The sequence below is a fragment of the Oncorhynchus masou genome, unplaced genomic scaffold (genome assembly GCF_036934945.1).
Source record: "Oncorhynchus masou masou isolate Uvic2021 unplaced genomic scaffold, UVic_Omas_1.1 unplaced_scaffold_487, whole genome shotgun sequence".
NCBI classification, from domain to species: Eukaryota; Metazoa; Chordata; class Actinopteri; order Salmoniformes; family Salmonidae; genus Oncorhynchus; species Oncorhynchus masou.
In genome coordinates this window covers 403410-430595 of record NW_027011265.1, presented here as the reverse complement: position 1 = coordinate 430595, position 27186 = coordinate 403410, and the positions used below count along the sequence as shown (strand labels likewise).

The 27186-nt window shown below is 40.4% G+C and overlaps 1 protein-coding gene across 24 annotated transcripts in view; it reads right to left on the bottom strand.

Moving 5' to 3' along the window:
* LOC135535382 (butyrophilin subfamily 1 member A1-like) overlaps positions 1-27186 on the bottom strand; it is a 154508-nt gene that overhangs the window by 110571 nt on the left and 16751 nt on the right. For all 24 annotated transcript variants that reach the window (XM_064962033.1, XM_064962034.1, XM_064962041.1 and 21 more), the window contains exons 2-7: positions 24295-24651; positions 17424-17708; positions 17133-17240; positions 16083-16115; positions 14518-14541; positions 13382-13618 (exon numbers count right to left, since the gene is read on the bottom strand). In XM_064962033.1, the coding sequence (XP_064818105.1) occupies positions 13382-13618; positions 14518-14541; positions 16083-16115; positions 17133-17240; positions 17424-17708; positions 24295-24651 (1044 nt within the window). The remainder of the gene's footprint in view (positions 1-13381; positions 13619-14517; positions 14542-16082; positions 16116-17132; positions 17241-17423; positions 17709-24294; positions 24652-27186) is intronic.

The following is a 27186-nucleotide window of genomic DNA, read 5'->3' as shown; positions in this document are numbered from 1 at the left end:
AGAGTTATATACTGAGAACAAGAGGACATTACTAGTCAGGTTAGATGTAGAGGACATTACTAGTCAGGTTAGATGTAGAGTTATATACTGTAGAACAAGAGGACATTACTAGTCAGGTTAGATGTAGAGTTATATACTGTAGAACATTACTAGTCAGGTTAGATGTAGAGTTATTACTAGTCAGGTTAGATGTAGTAGAACAAGAGGACATTACTAGTCAGGTTAGATGTAGAGTTATATACTGTAGAACAAGAGGACATTACTAGTCAGGTTAGATGTAGAGTTATATACTGTAGAAGGTTAGATGACATTACTAGTCAGGTTAGATGTAGAGTTATTACTAGTAGAACATGAGGACATTACTAGTCAGGTTAGATGTAGAGTTATATACTAGTCAGAACATGTAGAGGACATTACTAGTCAGGTTAGATGTAGAGGACATTACTTAGTCAGGTTAGATGTAGAGTTATATACTGTAGAACAAGAGGACATTACTAGTCAGGTTAGATGTAGAGTTATATACTGTAGAACAATAGGACATTACTAGTCAGGTTAGATGTGGAGTTATATACTGTAGAACAAGAGGACATTACTAGTCAGGTTAGATGTAGAGTTATATACTGTAGAACAAGAGGACATTACTAGTCAGGTTAGATGTAGAGTTATATCAGGTAGAACAAGAGGACATTACTAGTCAGGTTAGATGTAGAGTTATATACTGTAGAACAAGAGGACATTACTGTAGAACAAGAGGACATTACTAGTCAGGTTAGATGTAACAAGAGGACATTACTAGTCAGGTTAGTTATATACTGTAGAACAAGAGGACATTACTAGTCAGGTTAGATGTAGAGGACATTACTAGTCAGGTTAGATGTAGAGTTATATACTGTAGAACAAGAGGACATTACTAGTCAGGTTAGATGTAGAGGACATTACTAGTCAGGTTAGATGTAGAAACAAGAGGACATTACTAGTCAGGTTAGATGTAGAGGACATTACTAGTCAGGTTAGATGTAGAGTTATATACTGTAGAACAAGAGGACATTACTAGTCAGGTTAGATGTAGAGTTATATACTGTAGAACAAGAGGACATTACTAGTCAGGTTAGATGTAGAGGACATTATAGTCACTGTAGAACAAGAGGACATTACTAGTCAGGTTAGATGTACTGTAGGACATTACTAGTCAGGTTAGATGTAGAGTTATATACTGTAGAACAAGAGGACATTACTAGTCAGGTTAGATGTAGAGGACATTACTAGTCAGGTTAGATGTAGAGTTATATACTGTAGAACAAGAGGACATTACTAGTCAGGTTAGATGTAGAGTTATATACTGTAGAACAAGAGGACATTACTAGTCAGGTTAGATGTAGAGTTATATACTGTAGAACAAGAGGACATTACTAGTCAGGTTAGATGTAGAGTTATATACTGTAGAACAAGAGGACATTACTAGTCAGGTTAGATGTAGAGTTATATACTGTAGAACAAGAGGACATTACTAGTCAGGTTAGATGTAGAGGACATTACTAGTCAGGTTAGTAGAACAAGTAGGACATTACTAGTCAGGTTAGATGTAGAGGACATTACTAGTCAGGTTAGATTAGATGTTACTAGTCAGGTTAGATGTAGAACAAGAGGACATTACTAGTCAGGTTAGATGTAGAGTCAGGTTAGATGTAGAGGACATTAGATGTAGAACAAGAGGACATTACTAGTCAGGTTAGATGTAGAGTTATATACTGTAGAACAAGAGGACATTACTAGTCAGGTTAGATGTAGAGGACATTACTAGTCAGGTTAGATGTAGAGGACATTACTAGTCAGGTTAGATGTAGAGTTATATACTGTAGAACAAGAGGACATTACTAGTCAGGTTAGATGTAGAGTTATATACTAGTCAAGAGGACATTACTAGTCAGGTTAGATGTAGAGTTATATACTGTAGAACAAGAGGACATTACTAGTCAGGTTAGATGTAGAGTTATATTACTAGTCAGGTTAGATGTAGAGGACATTACTAGATGTAGGTTAGATACTAGAGGACATTACTAGTCAGGTTAGATGTTATATACTGTAGAACAAGAGACATTACTAGTCAGGTTAGATGTAGAGGACATTACTAGTCAGGTTAGATGTAGAGGAGTTACTAGTCACTGTAGATGTAGAGGACATTACTAGTCAGGTTAGATGTAGAGTTATATACTGTAGAACAAGAGGACATTACTAGTCAGGTTAGATGTAGAGGAACATTACTAGTCAGGTTAGATGTAGAGTTATATACTGTAGAACAAGAGGACATTACTAGTCAGGTTAGATGTAGAGAGGACATTATAGTCAGGTTAGATGTAGAGGACATTACTAGTCAGGTTAGATGTAGAGTTATATACTGTAGAACAAGAGGACATTACTAGTCAGGTTAGATGTAGAGTTATATACTGTAGAACAAGAGGACATTACTAGTCAGGTTAGATGTAGAGTTATATACTGTAGAACAAGAGGACATTACTAGTCAGGTTAGATGTAGAGGACATTATAGTAGGTTAGATAGAACAAGAGGACATTACTGTAGAGGACATTACTAGTCAGGTTAGATGTAGAGTTATATACTGTATTAGTCAGGTTAGATGTAGGTTACTAGTCAGGTTAGATGTAGAGTTATAGTCAGTAGATGTAGAGGACATTACTAGTCAGGTTAGATGTAGAGGACATTACTAGTCAGGTTAGATGTAGAATATACTGTAGAACAAGAGGACATTACTAGTCAGGTTAGATGTAGAGTTATATACTGTAGAACATTACTAGTCAGGTTAGATGTAGGACATTATATACTGGTTAGAACAAGAGGACATTACTAGTCAGGTTAGATGTAGAGTTATATACTGTTAGATGTAGAACAAGAGGACATTACTAGTCAGGTTAGATGTAGAGTTATATACTGTAGAACAAGAGGACATTACTAGTCAGGTTAGATGTAGAGGACATTACTAGTCAGGTTAGATGTAGAGTTATATACTGTAGAAGATGTAGAGGACATTACTAGTCAGGTTAGATGTAGAGTTATTACTAGTCAGGTTAGATGTAGAGGACATTACTAGTCAGGTTAGATGTAGAGGATATACTGTAGAACAAGAGGACATTACTAGTCAGGTTAGATGTAGAGGACATTACTAGTCAGGTTAGATGTAGAGTTATATTACTGTCAGAGATGTAAGGACATTACTAGTCAGGTTAGATGTAGAGTTATATACTGTAGAACAAGAGGACATTACTAGTCAGGTTAGATGTAGAGTTATATACTGTAGAACAAGAGGACATTACTAGTCAGGTTAGATGTAGAGTTATATACTGTAGAACAAGAGGACATTACTAGTCAGGTTAGATGTAGAGTTATATTACTAGTAGAACAAGAGGAGAACAAGAGGACATTACTAGTCAGGTTAGATGTAGAGGACATTACTAGTCAGGTTAGATGTAGAGTTATATACTGTAGAACAAGAGGACATTACTAGTCAGGTTAGATGTAGAGTTATATACTGTAGAACAAGAGGACATTACTAGTCAGGTTAGATGTAGAGGACATTACTAGTCAGGTTAGATGTAGAGTTATATACTGTAGAACAAGAGGACATTACTAGTCAGGTTAGATGTAGAGTTATATACTGTAGAACAAGAGGACATTACTAGTAGGTTAGATGTAGAGGACATTACTAGTCAGGTTAGATGTAGAGTTATATACTGTAGAACAAGAGGACATTAGTCAGGTTAGATGTAGAGTTATATACTGTAGAACAAGAGGACATTACTAGTCAGGTTAGATGTAGAGGACATTAGATAGTTACTAGGGTTAGATGTAGAGTTATATACTGTAGAACAAGAGGACATTACTAGTCAGGTTAGATGTAGAGGACATTACTAGTCAGGTTAGATGTAGAGTTATATACTGTAGAACAAGAGGACATTACTAGTCAGGTTAGATGTAGAGTTATATACTGTAGAACAAGAGGACATTACTAGTCAGGTTAGATGTAGAGGACATTACTAGTCAGGTTAGATGTAGAGGACATTACTAGTCAGGTTAGATGTAGAGTTATATACTGTAGAACAAGAGGACATTACTAGTCAGGTTAGATGTAGAGTTATATCAGGTTAGATGTAGAGGACATTACTAGTCAGGTTAGATGTAGAGGACATTACTAGTCAGGTTAGATGTAGAGTTATATACTGTAGAACAAGAGGACATTACTAGTCAGGTTAGATGTAGAGTTATATACTGTAGAACAAGGTTAGATGTACATTACTAGTCAGGTTAGATGTAGAGTTATATACTTAGAACAAGAGGACATTACTAGTCAGGTTAGATGTAGAGGACATTACTGTAGAACAGATGTAGAGGACATTAGATAGTCAGGTTAGATGTAGAGTTATATACTGTAGAACAAGAGGACATTACTAGTCAGGTTAGAGGTAGAGTTATATACTGTAGAACAAGAGGACATTACTAGTCAGGTTAGATGTAGAGTTATATACTGTAGAACAAGAGGACATTACTAGTCAGGTTAGATGTAGAGGACATTACTAGTCAGGTTAGATGTAGAGGACATTACTAGTCAGGTTAGATGTAGAGTTATATACTGTAGAACAAGAGGACATTACTAGAGGACATTACTAGTCAGGTTAGATGTAGAGTTATATACTGTAGAACAAGAGGACATTACTAGTCAGGTTAGATGTAGAGGACATTACTAGTCAGTAGAGATGTAGAGACATTACTAGTCAGGTTAGATGTAGAGTTATATACTGTAGAACAAGAGGACATTACTAGTCAGGTTAGATGTAGAGTTATATACTGTAGAACAAGAGGACATTACTAGTCAGGTTAGATGTAGATGGACATTACTAGTCAGGTTAGATGTAGAGTTATATACTAGTAGAACAAGAGGACATTACTAGTCAGGTTAGATGTAGAGTTATATACTGTAGAACAAGAGGACATTACTAGTCAGGTTAGATGTAGAGTTATATACTAGTAGAACAGATGACATTATATACTGTCAGGGTTAGATGTAGAGAACAAGAGGACATTACTAGTCAGGTTAGATGTAGAGTTATATACTGTAGAACAAGAGGACATTACTAGTCAGGTTAGATGTAGAGGACATTACTAGTCAGGTTAGATGTAGAGTTATATACTGTAGAACAAGAGGACATTACTAGTCAGGTTAGATGTAGAGGACATTACTAGTAGGTTATGAGTTATATACTGTAGACAAGATAGGGTTAGATGTAGAGGACATTACTAGTCAGGTTAGATGTAGAGGACATTACTAGAACAAGAGGACATTACTAGTCAGGTTAGATGTAGAGTTATATACAGTCAGGTTAGATGTAGAGTTATTACTAGTAGGTTAGATGTAGAGTTATACTAGTAGAACAAGAGGACATTACTAGTCAGGTTAGATGTAGAGTTATATACTGTAGAACAAGAGGACATTACTAGTCAGGTTAGATGTAGAGGACATTACTAGTCAGGTTAGATGTAGATGAGTTATATACTGTAGAACAAGAGGACATTACTAGTCAGGTTAGATGTAGAGTTATATACTGTAGGTTAGATGTAGAGGACATTACTAGTCAGGTTAGATGTAGAGTTATATACTGTACAAGAGGACATTACTAGTCAGGTTAGATGTAGAGGACATTACTAGTCAGGTTAGATGTAGAGTTATACTACTTACTAGTCAGGTTAGATGTAGAGTTATATACTGTAGACAAGAGGACATTACTAGTCAGGTTAGATGTAGAGTTATATACTGTAGAACAAGAGGACATTACTAGTCAGGTTAGATGTAGAGGACATTACTAGTCAGGTTAGATGTAGAGTTATATACTGTAGAACAAGAGGACATTACTAGTCAGGTTAGATGTAGAGTTATATACTGTAGAACAAGAGGACATTACTAGTCAGGTTAGATGTAGAGTTATATACTGTAGAACAAGAGGACATTACTAGTCAGGTTAGATGTAGAGGACATTACTAGTCAGGTTAGATTATTATACTGTAGAGGACATTACTAGTAGAACAAGAGGACATTACTAGTCAGGTTAGATGTAGAGTTATATACTGTAGAACAAGAGGACATTACTAGTCAGGTTAGATGTAGAGTTATATATATGTGTAGAACATTACTAGTCAGGACATTACTACTGTCAGGTTAGATGTAGAGTTATATACAGGTTAGATGTAGAGGACATTACTAGTCAGGTTAGATGTAGAGGACATTACTAGTCAGGTTAGATGTAGAGTTATATACTGTAGAACAAGAGGACATTACTAGTCAGGTTAGATGTAGAGGACATTACTAGTCAGGTTAGATGTAGAGGACATTACTAGATGTAGAGTTACTAGATTAGATGTAGAGTTATATACTGTAGAACAAGAGGACATTACTAGTCAGGTTAGATGTAGAGTTATATACTGTAGAACAAGAGGACATTACTAGTCAGGTTAGATGTAGAGGACATTACTAGTCAGGTTAGATGTAGAGTTATATACTGTAGAACAAGAGGACATTACTAGTCAGGTTAGATGTAGAGTTATATACTGTAGAACAAGAGGACATTACTAGTCAGGTTAGATGTAGAGTTATATACTGGACATTACTAGTCAGGTTAGATGTAGAGTTATATACTGTCAGAACATTAGTAGGACATTACTAGTCAGGTTAGATGTAGAGTTATATACTGTAGGACATTACTAGACAGGTTAGATGTAGAGGACATTACTAGTCAGGTTAGATGTAGAGGACATTACTAGTCAGGTTAGATGTAGAGTTATATACTGTAGAACAAGAGGACATTACTAGTCAGGTTAGATGTAGAGGACATTACTAGTCAGGTTAGATGTAGAGGACATTACTAGTCAGGTTAGATGTAGAGTTATATACTGTAGAACAAGAGGACATTACTAGTCAGGTTAGATGTAGAGTTATATACTGTAGAACAAGAGGACATTACTAGTCAGGTTAGATGTAGAGGACATTACTAGTCAGGTTAGATGTAGAGTTATATACTGGTTAGATGTAGAGGACATTACTAGTCAGGTTAGATGTAGAGTTATATACTGTAGAACAAGAGGACATTACTAGTCAGGTTAGATGTAGAGGACATTACTAGTCACTAGTCAGTTAGATGTAGAGGACATTACTAGTCAGGTTAGATGTAGAACAAGAGGACATTACTAGTCAGGTTAGATGTATATACTGAGGACATTACTAGTCAGGTTAGATGTAGAGTTATTATAGTCTGTAGAACAAGAGGACATTACTAGTCAGGTTAGATGTAGAGGACATTACTAGTCAGGTTAGATGTAGAGGACATTACTAGTCAGGTTAGATGTAGAGTTATATACTGTAGAACAAGAGGACATTACTAGTCAGGTTAGATGTAGAGGACATTACTAGTCAGGTTAGATGTAGAGTTATATACTGTAGAACAAGAGGACATTACTAGTCAGGTTAGATGTAGAGGTAGAACATTACTAGTCAGGTTAGATGTAGAGGACATATACTGTAGAACAAGAGGACATTACTAGTCAGGTTAGATGTAGAGGACATTACTAGTCAGGTTAGATGTAGAGGACATTACTAGTCAGGTTATATGTAGAGGACATTACTAGTCAGGTTAGATGTAGAGTTATATACTGTAGAACAAGAGGACATTACTAGTCAGGTTAGATGTAGAGGACATTACTAGTCAGGTTAGATGTAGAGTTATATACTGTAGAACAAGAGGACATTACTAGTAGAGAAGAGTTGTTATATACTTATTTTCTTCATGTGAATCACAGGGACTGGTTGTTTCATCCTAACATTAACCATTAACAGCTACATTTTCATTCCCAACCTAAACTAGGTTGAAACGTCCCTTTTCAGGATCTTTCAACAATAATTTGAAAAAATCCAAATAATTCACAGATCTTCATTGTAAAGGGTTTAAACACTGTTTCCCATGCTTGTTCAATGAACCATTAACAATTAATGAACATGCACCTGTGGAACGGTCGTTAAGACACTAACAGCTTACAGACAGTAGGTAGTTTAGGTCACAGTTATGAAAACGTAGGACACTCAAGAGGCCTTTATACTGACTCTGAAAAACACCAAAGAAGGGTCCATGTTCATCTGCATGAACGTGCCTTAGGCATGCTGCAAGGAGGCATGAGGACTGCAGATGTGTCCAGGGGAATAAATTGCAATGTCCGTACTGTGAGACGCCTAAGACAGCGCTACAGGGAGACAGAACGGACAGCTGATCATCCTCACAGAGGCAGAACACGTGTAACAACACCTGCACAGGATCGGTACATCCGAACATCACACCTGCGGGACAGGTTCAGGATGGCAACAACAACTGCCCGAGTTACACCAGGAATGCACAATCCCTCCATCAGTGCTCAGACTGTCCGCAATAAGCTGAGAGAGGCTGGACTGAGGGCTTGTAGGCCTGTTTTAAGGCAGGTCCTCACCAGACATCACCAGCAACAACATTGCCTACATCGCCTATGGGCACAAACCCACCATCGCTGGACCAGACAGTACTGGCAAAAAGTGCTCTTCACTGACGAGTCACGGTTTTGTCTCACCAGGGGTGATGGTCGGATTCGCGTTTATCGTCGAAGGACTGAGCGTTACACCGAGGCCTGTACTCTGTAGTGGGATCGATTTGGAGGTGGAGGGTCCGTCAGGGTGTGTCACAGCATCATCGGACTGAGCTTGTTGTCATTGCAGGCAATCTCAATGCTTACAGGGAAGACATCCTCCTCCCTCATGTGGTACCCTTCCTGCAGGCTCATCCTGACATGACCATCCAGGCTCATCCTGACATGACCCTCCAGCATGACAATGCCACCAGCCATACTGCTCGTTCTGTGCGTGATTTCCTGCAATACAGGAATGTCAGTGCTCTGCCATGGCCAGCGAAGAGCCCGGATCTCAATCCCAGTCAGCACGTCTGGGACCTGTTGGATTGGAGGGCGGGGGCTCGGGCCATTCCCCCCAGAGTCCGGAAACTAGCAGGTGCCTTGGTGGAAGAGTGAGGTAACATCTCACAGCAAGAACTGGCAAATCTGGTGCAGTCCATGAGGAGGAGATGCACAATAGTACTTAATGCAGCTGACTGAGCTGATACTGACTGTTACTTTTGACCCCCCATTTGTTCAGGGACACATTATTCCATTCCTGTTAGTCACATGTCTGTGGAACTTGTTCAGTTTATGTCTCGGTTGTTGAATCTTGTTAAGTTCATACAAATATTTACACACGTTAAGTTTGCTGAAAAGAAACGCAGTTGACAGTGAGAGGACGTTTCTTTTTTTGCTGAGATGGAGGTCACATCGCGCACCACTCCCTAGCATACTACTCGCCAATGTCCAGTCTCTTGACAACAAGATAGACGAAATCCGAGCATTGGTTTCCTTCCAGAGAGACATCGGAGATTGTCACGTTCTCTGTTTCATGGAAACATGGCTCACTCGAGACATGCTATCGGAGTTGGTACAGCCACCTGGTTTCTTCACGCATCGTGCCGACAGAAACAAGCATCTTTCTGGTAAGAAGAAGGACGGGGGCGTATGCCTTATGATTAACGAGACGTGGTGTGATCATAACAACATACAGGAACTCAAGTCCTTCTGTTCACCTGACCTAGAATTCCTTACATTCAAATGCCGACTGCATTATGTACCAAGAGAATTCTCTTAGATTATAATCACAGCCGTGTATAACTTCAAGAGGGCCACCATTGTCCCTGTTCCCAAGAAAGCTAAGGTACCAGAGCTAAATGACTACCGCCCCATAGCAGTCACCTCAGTCATCATGAAGTGCTTTGAGAGACTAGTCAAGGACCATATCACCTCCACCCTACCTGACACCCTAGACCCACTCCAATTTGCTTACCGCCCCTATAGGTCAACAGACACACAATTGCAACCATACTGCACACTGCCCTAACCCATCTGGACAAGAGGAATACCTATGTGAGAATGCTGTTCATCGACTACAGCTCGGCATTTAACACCATAGTACTCTCCAAACTCGTCATCAAGCTCGAGACCCTGGGTCACAACTAGAGGTCGACCGATTATGATTTTTCAACACCGATTATTGGAGGACCAAAAAAGCAGATACCGATTAATCGGCTGATTTAAAAAAATATATTTTTTTGTAATAATGACAATTACAACAATACTGAATGAACACTTATTTTAACTTAATATAATACATCAATAAAATCAATTTAGCCTCAAATAAATAATGAATCATGTTCAATTTGGTTTAAATAATGTAAAAACAAAGTGTTGAGAAGAACGTAAAAGTGCAATATGTGCTATGTAAGAAAGCTAACGTTTCAGTTCCTTGCTCAGAACATGAGAACATATGAAAGCTGGTGATTCCTTTTAACATGAGTCTTCAATATTCCCAGGTAAGAAGTTTTAGGTTGTTGTTATTATAGGACTATTTCCCTCTATACCATTTGTATTTAATTAACCTTTGACTATTGGATGTTCTTATAGGCACTTTAGTATTGCCAGTGTAACAGTATAGCTTCCGTCCCTCTCCTCGCTCCTCCCTGGGATCGAACCAGAAACACAATGACAACAGCCACCACATCGAAGCAGCATTACCCATACAGAGCAAGGGAAACAACCACCCCAAGGCTCAGAGCGAGTGAAGTTTGAAACGCTATTAGCGTGTGCTAACTAGCTAGCCATTTCACTTCAGTTACACCAGCCTCATCTCGAGAGTTGATAGGCTTGAAGTCATAAACAGCACAATGCTTGACGCACAACGAAGAGCTGCTGGCAAAACGCACGAAAGAGCTGTTTGAATGAATGTTTACGCGCCTGCTTCTGCCTACCACCGCTCAGTCAGATACTTGTATGCTCAGTCAGATTATATCTAGTAATATCATCAACCATGTGTAGTTAACTTGTGATTATGATTGATTGTTTTTTATAAGATAAGTTTAATAATGCTAGCTAGCAACTTACCTTGGTTTACTGCATTCGCGTAACAGGTATTCTCCTTGTGGAGTGCGACGAGAGAGAGGCAGGTCGTTATTGCGTTGGACTAGTTAACTGTAATGTGAAATCTGTCTTTCTGCCCCTCAACGAGGCAGTTAACCCACCGTTCCTAGGCCGTCATTGAAAATACGAATGTGTTCTTAACTGACTTGCCTATTTAAATACAGATTAAATAAAGGTGTAAAATATATATATATATATTTTTTAAATAAAACATAAAATCGGCGTCCAAAAATACAGATTTATCTGATTGTTATGAAAACTTGATTCATTCACATTCCGATTAATCGGTCAACCTCTAGTCTCAAGCCCTGGATTTTCTGACAGGCTGCCCCCAGGTGGTGAAGGGAAGGGACATCTCCACTTTGCTGATCCTCAACACTATGGCCTCACAAGTGGCTGCTGCCAACATACTGACTCAAATCTCTAGCCACTTTATCATATCATATCATTTACTTTATCATATCATGTTTAAAATACCCATACATTACTCATCTCATATGTATATTCTGACCTCTATACCATCTACTGCATCTTGCCTATGCTGCACGGCCATCGCTCATCCATATATTTATATGTATATGTTCTTATTCCATCCCTTTACTTAGATTTGTGTGTATAAGGTAGTTATTGTGGAATTGTTAGATTACTTGTTAGATATTACGGAACTAGAAGCACAAGCATTTAACTACACCCACATTAACATCTGCTAACCATGTGTATGTGACAAATAAAGTGTGAGTGGATTTGAGTTTATATATATATGTAAAGTATACAGCCAGTAGAGTACTGGTAACCCCTCAGAGCCTGGTTCCTCTCTACCCAGTACAGCCAGTAGTGGACTGGTCACCCCTCAGAGCCTGGTTCCTCTGGTCTACCCAGTACAGCCAGTAGAGGACTGGTCACCCCTCAGAGCCTGGTTCCTCTCTACCCAGTACAGCCAGTAGTGGACTGGTCACCCCTCAGAGCCTGGTTCCTCTGGTCTACCCAGTACAGCCAGTAGAGGACTGGTCACCCCTCAGAGCCTGGTTCCTCTCTACCCAGTACAGCCAGTAGAGGACTGGTCACCCCTCAGAGCCGGGTTCCTCTGGTCTACCCAGTACAGCCAGTAGAGGACTGGTCACCCCTCAGAGCCTGGTTCCTCTGGTCTACCCAGTACAGCCAGTAGAGAACTGGTCACCCCTCAGAGCCTGGTTCCTCTGGTCTACCCAGTACAGCCAGTAGAGGACTGGTCACCCCTCAGAGCCGGGTTCCTCTGGTCTACCCAGTACAGCCAGTAGAGGACTGGTCACCCCTCAGAGCCGGGTTCCTCTGGTCTACCCAGTACAGCCAGTAGAGGACTGGTCACCCCTCAGAGCCGGGTTCCTCTCTACCCAGTACAGCCAGTAGAGGACTGGTCACCCCTCAGAGCCTGGTTCCTCTGGTCTACCCAGTACAGCCAGTAGAAGACTGGTCACCACTCAGAGCCTGGTTCCTCTGGTCTACCCAGTACAGCCAGTAGAGGACTGGTCACCCCTCAGAGCCTGGTTCCTCTGGTCTACCCAGTACAGCCAGTAGAGGGCTGGTCACCCCTCAGAGCCTGGTTCCTCTCTACCCAGTACAACCAGTAGAGAGGTTCTTACCCAGGTGATAGACTAGATAAGGTTTATATTCCAGTGATATGTACCCAGAGGTAGAGGTTCTTACCCAGGTGATAGACTAGATACGGTTTATATTCCAGTGATATGTAACCAGAGGTAGAGAGGTTCTTACCCAGGTGATAGACTAGATAAGGTTTATATTCCAGTGATATGTAACCAGATATGTAACCAGAGGTAGAGAGGTTCTTACCCAGGTGATAGACTAGATAAGGTTTATATTCCAGTGACATGTAACCAGAGGGAGAGAGGTTCTTACCCAGGTGATAGACTAGATAAGGTTTATATTCCAGTGATATGTAACCAGAGGGAGAGAGGTTCTTACCCAGGTGATAGACTAGATAAGGTTTATATTCCAGTGATATGTAACCAGAGGTAGAGAGGTTCTTACCCAGGTGATAGACTAGATAAGGTTTATATTCCATTGATATGTAACCAGAGGGAGAGAGGTTCTTACCCAGGTGATAGACTAGATAAGGTTTATATTCCAGTGATATGTAACCAGAGGGAGAGAGGTTCTTACCCAGGTGATAGACTAGATAAGGTTTATATTCCAGTGATATGTAACCAGAGGTAGAGAGGTTCTTACCCAGGTGATAGACTAGATAAGGATTATATTCCAGTGATATGTAACCAGAGGTAGAGAGGTTCTTACCCAGGTCGTTGACAAGGTCAGGTTCCAGATCCAGTAGAATCCTGTAAAAGTCTGATTTCATTTTTACCCCTCCAAAGGTTAGAGCCTCGTACAACAGTTCCATCTGGTCCTGTCTGGTCATGGCAGCATGGATCCTAGAGTACGTCTCAGAACGGATCAAGTAAAATGCCATGGGAATCGCCATGGTAACACTCTGGATGAGGTAAACCACGTTTATGTTCACAAAGCAGACATCACCTAGAACGAAAACAGATGTTGAGTTATATAATGTAGAACAAGAGGACATTTCTAGTCAGGTTAGATGTAGAGGACATTACTAGTCAGGTTAGATGTAGAGGACATTACTAGTCAGGTTAGATGTAGAGGACATTACTAGTCAGGTTAGATGTAGAGGACATTACTAGTCAGGTTAGATGTAGAGTTATATACTGTAGAACAAGAGGACATTACTAGTCAGGTTAGATGTAGAGGACATTACTAGTCAGGTTAGATGTAGAGGACATTACTAGTCAGGTTAGATGTAGAGGACATTACTAGTCAGGTTAGATGTAGAGTTATATACTGTAGAACAAGAGGACATTACTAGTCAGGTTAGATGTAGAGTTATATACTGTAGAACAAGAGGACATTACTAGTCAGGGTAGATGTAGAGGACATTACTAGTCAGGTTAGATGTAGAGTTATATACTGTAGAACAAGAGGACATTACTAGTCAGGTTAGATGTAGAGTTATATACTGTAGAACAAGAGGACATTACTAGTCAGGGTAGATGTAGAGTTATATACTATAGAACAAGAGGACATTACTAGTCAGGTTAGATGTAGAGGACATTACTAGTCAGGTTAGATGTAGAGGACATTACTAGTCAGGTTAGATGTAGAGGACATTACTAGTCAGGTTAGATGTAGAGGACATTACTAGTCAGGTTAGATGTAGAGGACATTACTAGTCAGGTTAGATGTAGAGTTATATACTGTAGAACAAGAGGACATTACTAGTCAGGTTAGATGTAGAGTTATATACTGTAGAACAAGAGCACATTACTAGTCAGGTTAGATGTAGAGGACATTACTAGTCAGGTTAGATGTAGAGTTATATACTGTAGAACAAAAAAGGTTAGAAAAGAGAGACTCACGCTTCACTTCCCTTTTCAATTTGTCTGTGGAGGAAATGCAGTATTACGAATATTGATTAATATGTGTTTTCTGGTTTTAAAACACATGACAATACATTACAACCATGAGGTCTGTGATTAACAGTTGACCCATCAGAATTATAGTAATAAACCATGAGGTCTGTGATTAACAGTTGACCCATCAGTATTATAGTAATAAACCATGAGGTCTGTGATTAACAGTTGACCCATCAGTATTATAGTAATAAACCATGAGGTCTGTGATTAACAGTTGACCCATCAGTATTATAGTAATAAACCATGAGGTCTGTGATTAACAGTTGACCCATCAGTATTATAGTAATAAACCACGAGGTCTGTGATTAACAGTTGACCCATCAGTATTATAGTGATAAACCATGAGGTCTGTGATTAACAGTTGACCCATCAGTATTATAGTGATAAACCATGAGGTCTGTGATTAACAGTTGACCCATCAGTATTATAGTAATAAACCATGAGGTCTGTGATTAACAGTTGACCCATCAGTATTATAGTAATAAACCATGAGGTCTGTGATTAACAGTTGACCCATCAGTATTATAGTAATAAACCATGAGGTCTGTGATTAACAGTTGACCCATCAGTATTATAGTAATAAACCATGAGGTCTGTGATTAACAGTTGACCCATCAGTATTATAGTAATAAACCACGAGGTCTGTGATTAACAGTTGACCCATCAGTATTACAGTAATAAACCACGAGGTCTGTGATTAACAGTTGACCCATCAGTATTATAGTAATAAACCATGAGGTCTGTGATTAACAGTTGACCCATCAGTATTATAGTAATAAACCAGGAGGTCTGTGATTAACAGTTGACCCATCAGTATTATAGTAATAAACCATGAGGTCTGTGATTAACAGTTGACCCATCAGTATTATAGTAATAAACCATGAGGTCTGTGATTAACAGTTGACCCATCAGTATTATAGTAATAAACCATGAGGTCTGTGATTAACAGTTGACCCATCAGTATTATAGTAATAAACCATGAGGTCTGTGATTAACAGTTGACCCATCAGTATTATAGTAATAAACCATGAGGTCTGTGATTAACAGTTGACCCATCAGTATTATAGTAATAAACCATGAGGTCTGTGATTAACAGTTGACCCATCAGTATTATAGTAATAAACCATGAGGTCTGTGATTAACAGTTGACCCATCAGTATTATAGTAATAAACCATGAGGTCTGTGATTAACAGTTGACCCATCAGTATTATAGTAATAAACCATGAGGTCTGTGATTAACAGTTGACCCATCAGTATTATAGTAATAAACCATGAGGTCTGTGATTAACAGTTGACCCATCAGTATTATAGTAATAAACCATGAGGTCTGTGATTAACAGTTGACCCATCAGTATTATAGTAATAAACCATGAGGTCTGTGATTAACAGTTGACCCATCAGTATTATAGTAATCAACCATGAGGTCTGTGATTAACAGTTGACCCATCAGTATTATAGCAATAATCATAATCTCTATATGTGAAACTCTAACAAGACAACAACTTACCTTGTTCTTCCAGTAGTTCTCTACGCTTCTTCTCTGTAGACAAAAAAGAAAACAAATGTATAAATTAATTACAAAAATAATCTTTAAAAAGCTAAAGTATTTAAAGTTATTTTTAATGTTTTTAAAACAAATTAATATACAGTATAACCATTAAAACCATCTGTGAGAAACAGTTGACCCATCAGTGTTATAGAAGGTAACCTGGTATAAATAAATTATATCCTGATCTAATACAGGACTGGTCTGAAGGTAACCTGGTATAAATGAATAGAGTCTAATGGACAGTATATGGGTCATTCCTAGTTATATCCTGATCTAATACAGGACTGGTCTGAAGGTAACCTGGTATAAATGAATAGAGTCTAATGGACAGTATATGGGTCATTCCTAGTTATATCCTGATCTAATACAGGACTGGTCTGAAGGTAACCTGGTATAAATGAATAGAGTCTAATGGACAGTATATGGGTCATTCCTAGTTATATCCTGATCTAATACAGGACTGGTCTGAAGGTAACCTGGTATAAATGAATAGAGTCTAATAGACAGTATATGGGTCATTCCTAGTTATATCCTGATCTAATACAGGACTGGTCTGAAGGTAACCTGGTATAAATGAATAGAGTCTAATGGACAGTATATGGGTCATTCCTAGTTATATCCTGATCTAATACAGGACTGGTCTGAAGGTAACCTGGTATAAATGAATAGAGTCTAATGGACAGTATATGGGTCATTCCTAGTTATATCCTGTATATATAGTATATATATATATATATTCTAAAATGGATTCAATCCTTTTTTTGCCCTCATCAATCTACACACAATACCCCATAATGACATCACAATACCCCATAATGACATCACAATACCCCATAATGACATCACAATACCCCATAATGACATCACAATACCCCATAATGACAAAGCAAAAACAGTTTGCTTTTTAAAAATTTTGCAAATAAGAAATAAAATAAAAACTGAAAAATCACACTTGTTTAATGACCAGTCAGAGGTCAAGGACCAGTCAGAGATCAAGGTTAAACTCACCTGTATGTTTTCTCCACATGTAGACACCAACTGAAGCTGCAAGAACTACAACTGCTGCTGCTATTAGACCAACAATCAACCCTACTTGTGATTTAGGAAACACCTCATCTGAAACAGAGAAGCCATGTCAAACCATTACAACACTACATATATACTGTACAGGAAGTAAAGCATCATTTATAAATACTACTGAACAGACCAATAAGGTCATCCCCTAGGAAACCGTCCTCCACTAACTAGTCTAACTAACTAGAGGTCTCAGGTATTTGGGTTAACCAATGAAGACCTCACCTGGGACATGGATCTCTGTCTCCTTCAGGTGGTTGATCTCCGTCTGGTGAACTCTACAGGTGAACCTGTTGGTGTCAGTCTTGTTCACAGTGACATGTCGTCTCAGAGCGTAGCGGCCCTCTGAGTCTCTGTATTTCTCTGGAGGTCCATCAGCAGGGAGGAAGGTTCCAGAACTGTCCAGCCACTCCATCTGAGGTTCAGGAAACCAGCCTCCAGACTCACACTTCAGGACCACCCCCCAGTCTTTAGTTCCATCAATAGAGATCACTGGCTGGGATACAGCACCTACACAGATACAAGATAAAACAGATCACTGGCTGGGATACAGCACCTACACAGATACAAGATAAAACAGATCACTGGCTGGGATACAGCACCTACACAGATACAAGATAAAACAGATCACTGGCTGGGATACAGCACCTACAGATACAAGATAAAACAGAGATCACTGGCTGAGATACAGCACCTATAGATACAAGATAAAACAGAGATCACTGTCTGGGATACAGCACCTATAGATACAAGATAAAACAGAGATCACTGGCTGAGATACAGCACCTACACAGATACAAGATAAAACAGAGATCACTGGCTGAGATACAGCACCTACACAGATACAAGATAAAACAGAGATCACTGGCTGAGATACAGCACCTACACAGATACAAGATAAAACAGAGATCACTGGCTGAGATACAGCACCTACACAGATACAAGATAAAACAGAGATCACTAGCTGAGATACAGCACCTACACAGATACAAGATAAAACAGAGATCACTGGCTGAGATACAGCACCTACACAGATACAAGATAAAACAGAGATCACTGGCTGAGATACAGCACCTACACAGATACAAGATAAAACAGATCACTGGCTGAGATACAGCACCTACACAGATACAAGATAAAACAGAGATCACTAGCTGAGATACAGCACCTACACAGATACAAGATAAAACAGAGATCACTGGCTGAGATACAGCACCTACACAGATACAAGATAAAACAGATCACTGGCTGAGATACAGCACCTACACAGATACAAGATAAAACAGAGATCACTGGCTGAGATACAGCACCTACAGATACAAGATAAAACAGAGATCACTGGCTGAGATACAGCACCTACACAGATACAAGATAAAACAGAGATCACTGGCTGGGATACAGCACCTACACAGATACAAGATAAAACAGATCACTGGCTGAGATACAGCACCTACACAGATACAAGATAAAACAGATCACTGGCTGGGATACAGCACCTACACAGATACAAGATAAAACAGATCACTGGCTGAGATACAACACCTACACAGATACAAGATAAAACAGATCACTGGCTGAGATACAGCACCTACACAGATACAAGATAAAACAGATCACTGGCTGGGATACAGCACCTACACAGATACAAGATAAAACAGATCACTGGCTGAGATACAACACCTACACAGATACAAGATAAAACAGATCACTGGCTGAGATACAACACCTACACAGATACAAGATAAAACAGAGATCACTAGCTGAGATACAGCACCTACACAGATACAAGATAAAACAGAGATCACTAGCTGAGATACAGCACCTACACAGATACAAGATAAAACAGAGATCACTGGCTGAGATACAGCACCTACACAGATACAAGATAAAACAGAGATCACTAGCTGAGATACAGCACCTACAAATACAAGATAAAACAGAGATCACTGGCTGGGATACAGCACCTACACAGATACCAGATAAAACAGAGATCACTAGCTGAGATACAGCACCTACAAATACAAGATACAACAGAGATCACTGGCTGAGATACAGCACCTACACAGATACAAGATAAAACAGAGATCACTGGCTGGGATACAGCACCTACACAGATACAAGATAAAACAGAGATCACTGGCTGAGATACAGCACCTACACAGATACAAGATAAAACAGAGATCACTAGCTGAGATACAGCACCTACAGATACAAGATAAAACAGAGATCACTGGCTGGGATACAGCACCTACACAGATACAAGATAAAACAGATCACTGGCTGAGATACAGCACCTACACAGATACAAGATAAAACAGATCACTGGCTGGGATACAGCACCTACAGATACAAGATAAAACAGATCACTAGCTGAGATACAGCACCTACACAGATACAAGATAAAACAGAGATCACTGGCTGAGATACAGCACCTACACAGATACAAGATAAAACAGAGATCACTAGCTGAGATACAGCACCTACAAATACAAGATAAAACAGAGATCACTGGCTGAGATACAGCACCTACACAGATACAAGATAAAACAGAGATCACTGGCTGGGATACAGCACCTACACAGATACAAGATAAAACAGAGATCACTGGCTGAGATACAGCACCTACACAGATACAAGATAAAACAGAGATCACTAGCTGAGATACAGCACCTACAGATACAAGATAAAACAGAGATCACTGGCTGGGATACAGCACCTACACAGATACAAGATAAAACAGATCACTGGCTGAGATACAGCACCTACACAGATACAAGATAAAACAGATCACTGGCTGGGATACAGCACCTACAGATACAAGATAAAACAGATCACTAGCTGAGATACAGCACCTACACAGATACAAGATAAAACAGAGATCACTGGCTGGGATACAGCACCTACACAGATACAAGATAAAACAGAGATCACTGGCTGAGATACAGCACCTACACAGATACAAGATAAAACAGATCACTGGCTGAGATACAGCACCTACACAGATACAAGATAAAACAGATCACTGGCTGGGATACAGCACCTACAGATACAAGATAAAACAGATCACTGGCTGAGATACAGCACCTACACAGATACAAGATAAAACAGATCACTGGCTGAGATACAGCACCTACACAGATACAAGATAAAACAGATCACTGGCTGAGATACAGCACCTACACAGATACAAGATAAAACAGAGATCACTGGCTGAGATACAGCACCTACACAGATACAAGATAAAACAGATCACTGGCTGAGATACAGCACCTACAGATACAAGATAAAACAGAGATCACTGGCTGGGATACAGCACCTACACAGATACAAGATAAAACAGAGATCACTGGCTGAGATACAGCACCTACACAGATACAAGATAAAACAGAGATCACTGGCTGGGATACAGCACCTACACAGATACAAGATAAAACAGAGATCACTGGCTGAGATACAGCACCTATAGATACAAGATAAAACAGATCACTGGCTGAGATACAGCACCTACACAGATACAAGATAAAACAGAGATCACTGGCTGAGATACAGCACCTACACAGATACAAGATAAAACAGAGATCACTGGCTGGGATACAGCACCTACACAGATACAAGATAAAACAGAGATCACTGGCTGAGATACAGCACCTACAGATACAAGATAAAACAGAGATCACTGGCTGAGATACAGCACCTACACAGATACAAGATAAAACAGATCACTGGCTGGGATACAGCACCTACACAGATACAAGATAAAACAGATCACTGGCTGAGATACAACACCTACAGATACAAGATAAAACAGAGATCACTGGCTGGGATACAGCACCTACAGATACAAGATAAAACAGATCACTGGCTGGGATACAGCACCTACAGATACAAGATAAAACAGAGATCACTGGCTGAGATACAGCACCTACACAGATACAAGATAAACCAGATCACTGGCTGAGATACAGCACCTAGGAATATTGGGACACAGACAGTGAGAAAACAGCAGGTAGTAGGAATATTGGGACACAGCAGTGTAACAGTGTGGGAGGTTTTGATGTGTGAGGAGTGTGTTGTGAAGGCTGTGTGCTGAAAGACCAGCTGAATACATGATGAGGGAGGAAGACCAGCTGAATACATGATGAGGGAGGAAGACCAGCTGAATACATGATGAGGGTGGAAGACCAGCTGAATACATGAGGGAGGAAGACCAGCTGAATACATGATGAGGGAGGAAGACCAGCTGAATACATGATGAGGGAGGAAGACCAGCTGAATACATGATCTCTAACAGAGGAAGGAATGATGATATGTCGATAGGGGACAACCTTGTTTTACTCCTCTAGATAGTTTTCAACTTCAACTTTCAACAAGATGTAGCCATTACTTACTATTTTACACCTAGGGTTCCTATACATAACTTTAACACATTTTATAAGAGATTCCCCAAAATTGAAATATTCCAAGCATTTAAATATAAACTCCAGTTGTACTTTATCAAAAGCCTTTTCTAAATCAGCTATGAAAACCAGGCCTGGTGTCCCCGATATTTCATAGTGTTCTATTGTTTCCAGTACTTGTCTTATATTATCTCCAATGTAAAAAAACCTGTCTGATTAGGATGAATAATATCTGACCTTTTCAATTCTATGCTCCAAGCATTTTGCATTTTTCCCCATATTCCATCCAGTTGGCTTTATTTTTTATAATACATTACACTAGATCTTTCTTGAATAAGTTCCTCCATTTCTTTTTGTTTTCCCTCTAACTTATTCTGTGCCTCTATAGTACCGTTTTTATTGCTATCTAACTGTACTGTTAGTCCTTCAATTGCCTTTGTTAATATGGACTCTATTGATCTAAATTGCTTTAGTTTTATAGATGAGTACTGAATTGCAGGGCCTCTAAAGACACATTTAAAAGTGTCCTATACACTAAGGGGATCTGCTGTACCTGTTATGTTTGAAAAAGTCAGTTATAAATTCTTCTGTCCTATTTTCTAAACAATTTATCATCTAGTAGGCTTTGATTAAATTTCCAATATCCTCGCCCATGTGGAAATTCTGTAAGAGTAATATATATGCCAATTATGTGACGATCCGACAGCATTCTGTCCCCTATCAACACTTTCCAAACATTTGGTGAGAAATAGAAAGTAGTCAAGATGATTGATTAAGCCTCCGCCATGAATATCTCACTAGGTATTTAAGACTCCATACTCCACTAATTCCAATATATCCATGACATTCATGATTTTCGTAAGTGCCTGAGGGTGATATATTGTAGTGTGATTTCCTTTACCGGTCCATAGAGGTATTCAAGACCGTATTAAAATCTCCCACCATAATAATAGCGTCTAGTGTTGCTTGTAGAGTTGATCAATTCGTATATATTTTCAAAGAAGCTTGGATCATCATTATTCAGACAGGTTAATAAGCCATATATGTTTAAAATATTCCATCTACCTTGAGGATCTGTTTGGACAATTTCCACATTTGGATAAAAATTACTGTAAATTAAATAAAAAAAATTATACCTTCATTTAACTTGTCAAGTCATTTATGACGGGGAACAGTGGGTTAACTGCCTGTTCAGGGGCAGAACAACAGATTTTTACCTTGTCAGCTCAGGGATTTGATCTTGCAACCTTTTGGTTACTAGTCCAACGCTCTAACCACTAGGCTACCTGCCTCCTCTACACTCTAACCACTAGGCTACCTGCCTCCTCTACACTCTAACCACTAGGCTACCTGCCTCCTCTACACTCTAACCACTAGGCCACCCTGTCGCCCCTACACTCTAACCACTAGGCCACCCTGTCGCCCCTACACTCTAACCACTAGGCCACCCTGTCGCCCCTACACTCTCACCACTAGGCTACCTGTCGCCCCTACACTCTCACCACTAGGCTACCTGCCTCCTCTACACTCTAACCACTAGGCTACCTGCCACCCCTACACTCTAACCACTAGGCTACCTGCCTCCTCTACACTCTAACCACTAGGCTACCTGCCTCCTCTACACTCTAACCACTAGGCCACCCTGTTGCCCCTACACTCTAACCACTAGGCCACCCTGTCGCCCCTACACTCTAACCACTAGGCCACCCTGTCGCCCCTACACTCTAACCACTAGGCCACCCTGTCGCCCCTACACTCTCACCACTAGGCTACCTGTCGCCCCTACACTCTCACCACTAGGCTACCTGTCGCCCCTACACTCTCACCACTAGGCTACCTGTCGCCCCTACACTCTCACCACTAGGCTACCTGTCGCCCCTACACTCTCACCACTAGGCTACCTGTCGCCCCCTACACTCTCACCACTAGGCTACCTGTCGCCCCTACACTCTCACCACTAGGCTACCTGTCGCCCCATCATCAACCCTTTTGCATTTCTTTGCCCATGGGAGAAGTATATTTCATCCTTTTCCACAAAACTTAAATATATCCCCCCCAGTCCTTTTTCCACAAAACTTCATCTAAACTTGTTGAATGAGTTTCCTGTAAACAATAGATATTATATTCCTTCTCCTTTAGCCAGGTAAATACTGATCGTCTTTTCTTATTATCTGCTAAGCCATTACAATTATAACTGGCTATACTTATTTCACCACTTACCATAATGAGACTCAACTTTCAATTAAATTTATCAAAAAATATGTTTGTAAACGTACCATTAAAAAGTAACATGATGATTGAGTGTCTATATGGCTGTACCATGATATTTGCATTGCTACTAAGTAAACCTCCAATTGGTCCCCACTATTCCACCCGCTAAAAGCCCTCCTCATCCCGAGTTGGTTTGTCATCCCAATGCCCGGCAGACCACCCTCGACCCCCTGTATCCCGACTGGGATCCATCCTTTGAAAAGAGCACACACCATTTACAGAACAGAAGTAGACCAAATGCATTTCCATCGCCCTCACCTCCATTTGTATTATATATAGCCATCAAAATATATGTATATATATTAAAAATCCTGTTTCTTATTTTCCATAATTGGCTATCAACATTAAGATTATTTTTGTGCAAAAACATAAAACAGCCAGATTTACCAAAACAACCTCTGATCACATCTCCAGTGTTCATGACTCACCAACAATGAGTTGAACGGAGGTTTCCTTCACCCGGCTGGTCAGTGTTGGGATGAAGCACCTGTAGCTTCCAGCATCAGAGAGAGTAACTCTGTTCAGCTTTAAGGAGACGATGCCGTTCTTCAGTTCTTCATGAAACATTGATGTCCTTCCCCTGTAGGATGGAGACTGATCCTCATAGGAGTCTCTTCCTTGACGGTAAAGGTGGACGTTTTCTGCTGTCGGGTTCAATCTTGTCCACCTCACTACCATGTCCTCAGGACTGACATTGGGTTTCAGGGAACATGGCAGAATGACGTCATCACCAGCTAAGGCAACGACTGGGTCGGCCGGTCCAACAACCTGAACCTCAGACGACCCTGGAGAAAAACAAATGACACATAGTTAAAGACACCTGGTAACTTCCTGTTGCTCCATGGATTCTGGCCCATTATGACACCATTCACACCTATGTGAAGACTCAACAGCATTGAAGCTAAATATAGTCATTTAAGATGGCGTCTCATGTGGGAGATTTATGTAGACAGTTTGAGCTACTCCAGGAAGTGACGTTACACACTAGCTCAGTGCTGCCCCCTCTCATTAAGTAACTCAAGTTGAAGGCCAACTGGGGTACTGCAGGCTGCCATTAGCAACATTTCACTGAGTATACAAAACATTATGAACACCTGCTCTTTCCATCACAGACTGACCAGGTGAATCCAGGTGAAAGCTATGCTCAGGCTAGCAACAACAGGTTATAAGATAAAGGATTCACACACAGGTATGAATGACTACCATGGAGGGAAAGCGTACAGACATGCCTAGGGTGAAAAAATACCCAGATACGGGATAACAATTCTGAGGGAATTTTGTGTGACAGTGTAGACTACACGATTCAAGACATTAATGTGACATTTTGTAAATGACATCGCCAAAGTCAAAGATCAGTCGGATAGTCAAGTTTTACAAGGGTAAGTTTGGCAGCATGAGTGAAGGAGGCTTTGTTGCGAAATAGGAAGCCAATTCTAGATTTAATTTTGGATTGGAGATGTTTGATGTGAGTCTGGAAGGACAGGTTACAGTCTAACCAGACACCTAGGTATTTGTAGTTATCCACGTATTCTAAGTCAGAACCGTCCAGGGTAGCGATGCTGGACAGGCGGCAAGGTGTGGGCAGCGATCGGTTGAAGAGCATGCATTTAGTTTTACTTGCATTTAAGAGAAGTTGGAGGCCACGGAAGGAGTGTTGTATGGCATTGAAGCTCGTCTGGAGGTTAGTTAACACAGTGTCCAAAGAAGGGCCAGAAGTATACAAATGGTGTCGTCTGCATAGAGGTGGATCAGAGAATCACTAGCAGCAAGAGCGACATCATTGATGTTTACAGAGAAAAGAGTCTGCCGGAGAATTTAACCCTGTGGCACCCCCATAGAGACTGGCAGAGGTCCGGACAACAGGCCCTCCGATTTGACACACTGAACTCTATCTGAGAAGTAGTTGGTGAACCAGGCGAGGCAGTCATTTGAGAAACCAAGGCTGCTGAGTCTGCCGATAAGAATGCTGTGATTGACAGAGTCGAAAGCCTTGGCCAGGTTGATGAAGACAGCTGCAGAGTACTGTCCTTTATCAATGGCAGTTATGAGCGTGGCTAAGGTGCACCCATGACCAGCTCGGAAACCAGATTGTATAGCGGAGAAGGTACGGCGGGATTCGAAATGGTCTGTAATCTGTTTGTTAACTTGGCTTTCGAAGACCTTAGAAAAGCAGGGTAGGTTAGATATAGGTCTGTAGCAGTTTGGGTCTAGTGTCTCCCTCTTTGAAGAGGGGTTGACAGCGGCAGCTTTCAATTTTGGGAATCTCAAACGATATGAAAGAGAGGTTGAACAGGCTAGTAATAGGGGTTGCAACAATTTCGGCGGATCATTTTAGAAAGAGGGTCCAGATTGTCTAGTCCGGCCGATTTGTAGGGTCCAGATTTTGCAGCTCTTTCAGAACATCAGCTATCTGGATTTGGGTGGGAAAAAAATGGGGGAGGCTTGGGCAAGTTGCTGTGGGGGATGCAGGGTTTTTGACCGAGGTAGGGGTAGCCAGGTGGAAAGCATGGCCAGCCGTAGAGAAATGCTTATTGAAATTCTCAATTATCATGCATTTATCGGTGGTGACAGTGTTTTCTAGCCTCAGTGCAGTGGGCAGCTGGGAGGAGGTGCTCTTATTCTCCATGGACTTTACAGTGTCCCAGAACTTTTTGGAGTTTGTGCTACAGGATGAAAATTTCTGTTTGAAAAAGCTAGCCTTAGCTTTCCTAACTGCCTGTTTATATTGGTTCCAAACTTCCCTGAAAAATTGCAAATCACGGGGGCTATTCCATGCTAATGCAGAAGGCCACAGGATGTCTTTGTGCTGGTCAGGGGCAGACAGGTCTGGAGAGAACAAAGGACTAAATCTGTTCCTGGTTGTACATTTTTTGAATGGGGCATGCTTATTTAAGATGGTAAGGAAACCACCTTTAAAGAATAACCAGGCATCCTCTACCTCTACTGAATGAGGTCAATATCCTTCCAGGATACCCGGGCCAGGTCGATTAGAAAGGCCTGCTCGCCGAAGTGTTTTGGGGAGCATTTGACAGTGATGAGGGGTGGTCGTTTGACCGCAGATCCCTTACGGACGCAGGCAATGAGGCAGTGATCACTGAGATCCTGTTTGAAAACAGCAGAGGTGTAGTTAGAGGGCAGGTTTGTCAGGATGATATCCAAGACGGTGCCCATGGTTACGGATTTGGGGTTGTACCTGGTAAATTCCTTGATGATTTTGTGTGAGATTGAGGGCATTTAGCGTAGATTCTGGGACGGCCGGGGTGTTAACTTCTCTAACGCTAACGTCCCACCTGACCAGCATCCAGTGAAAGTGCAGGGCG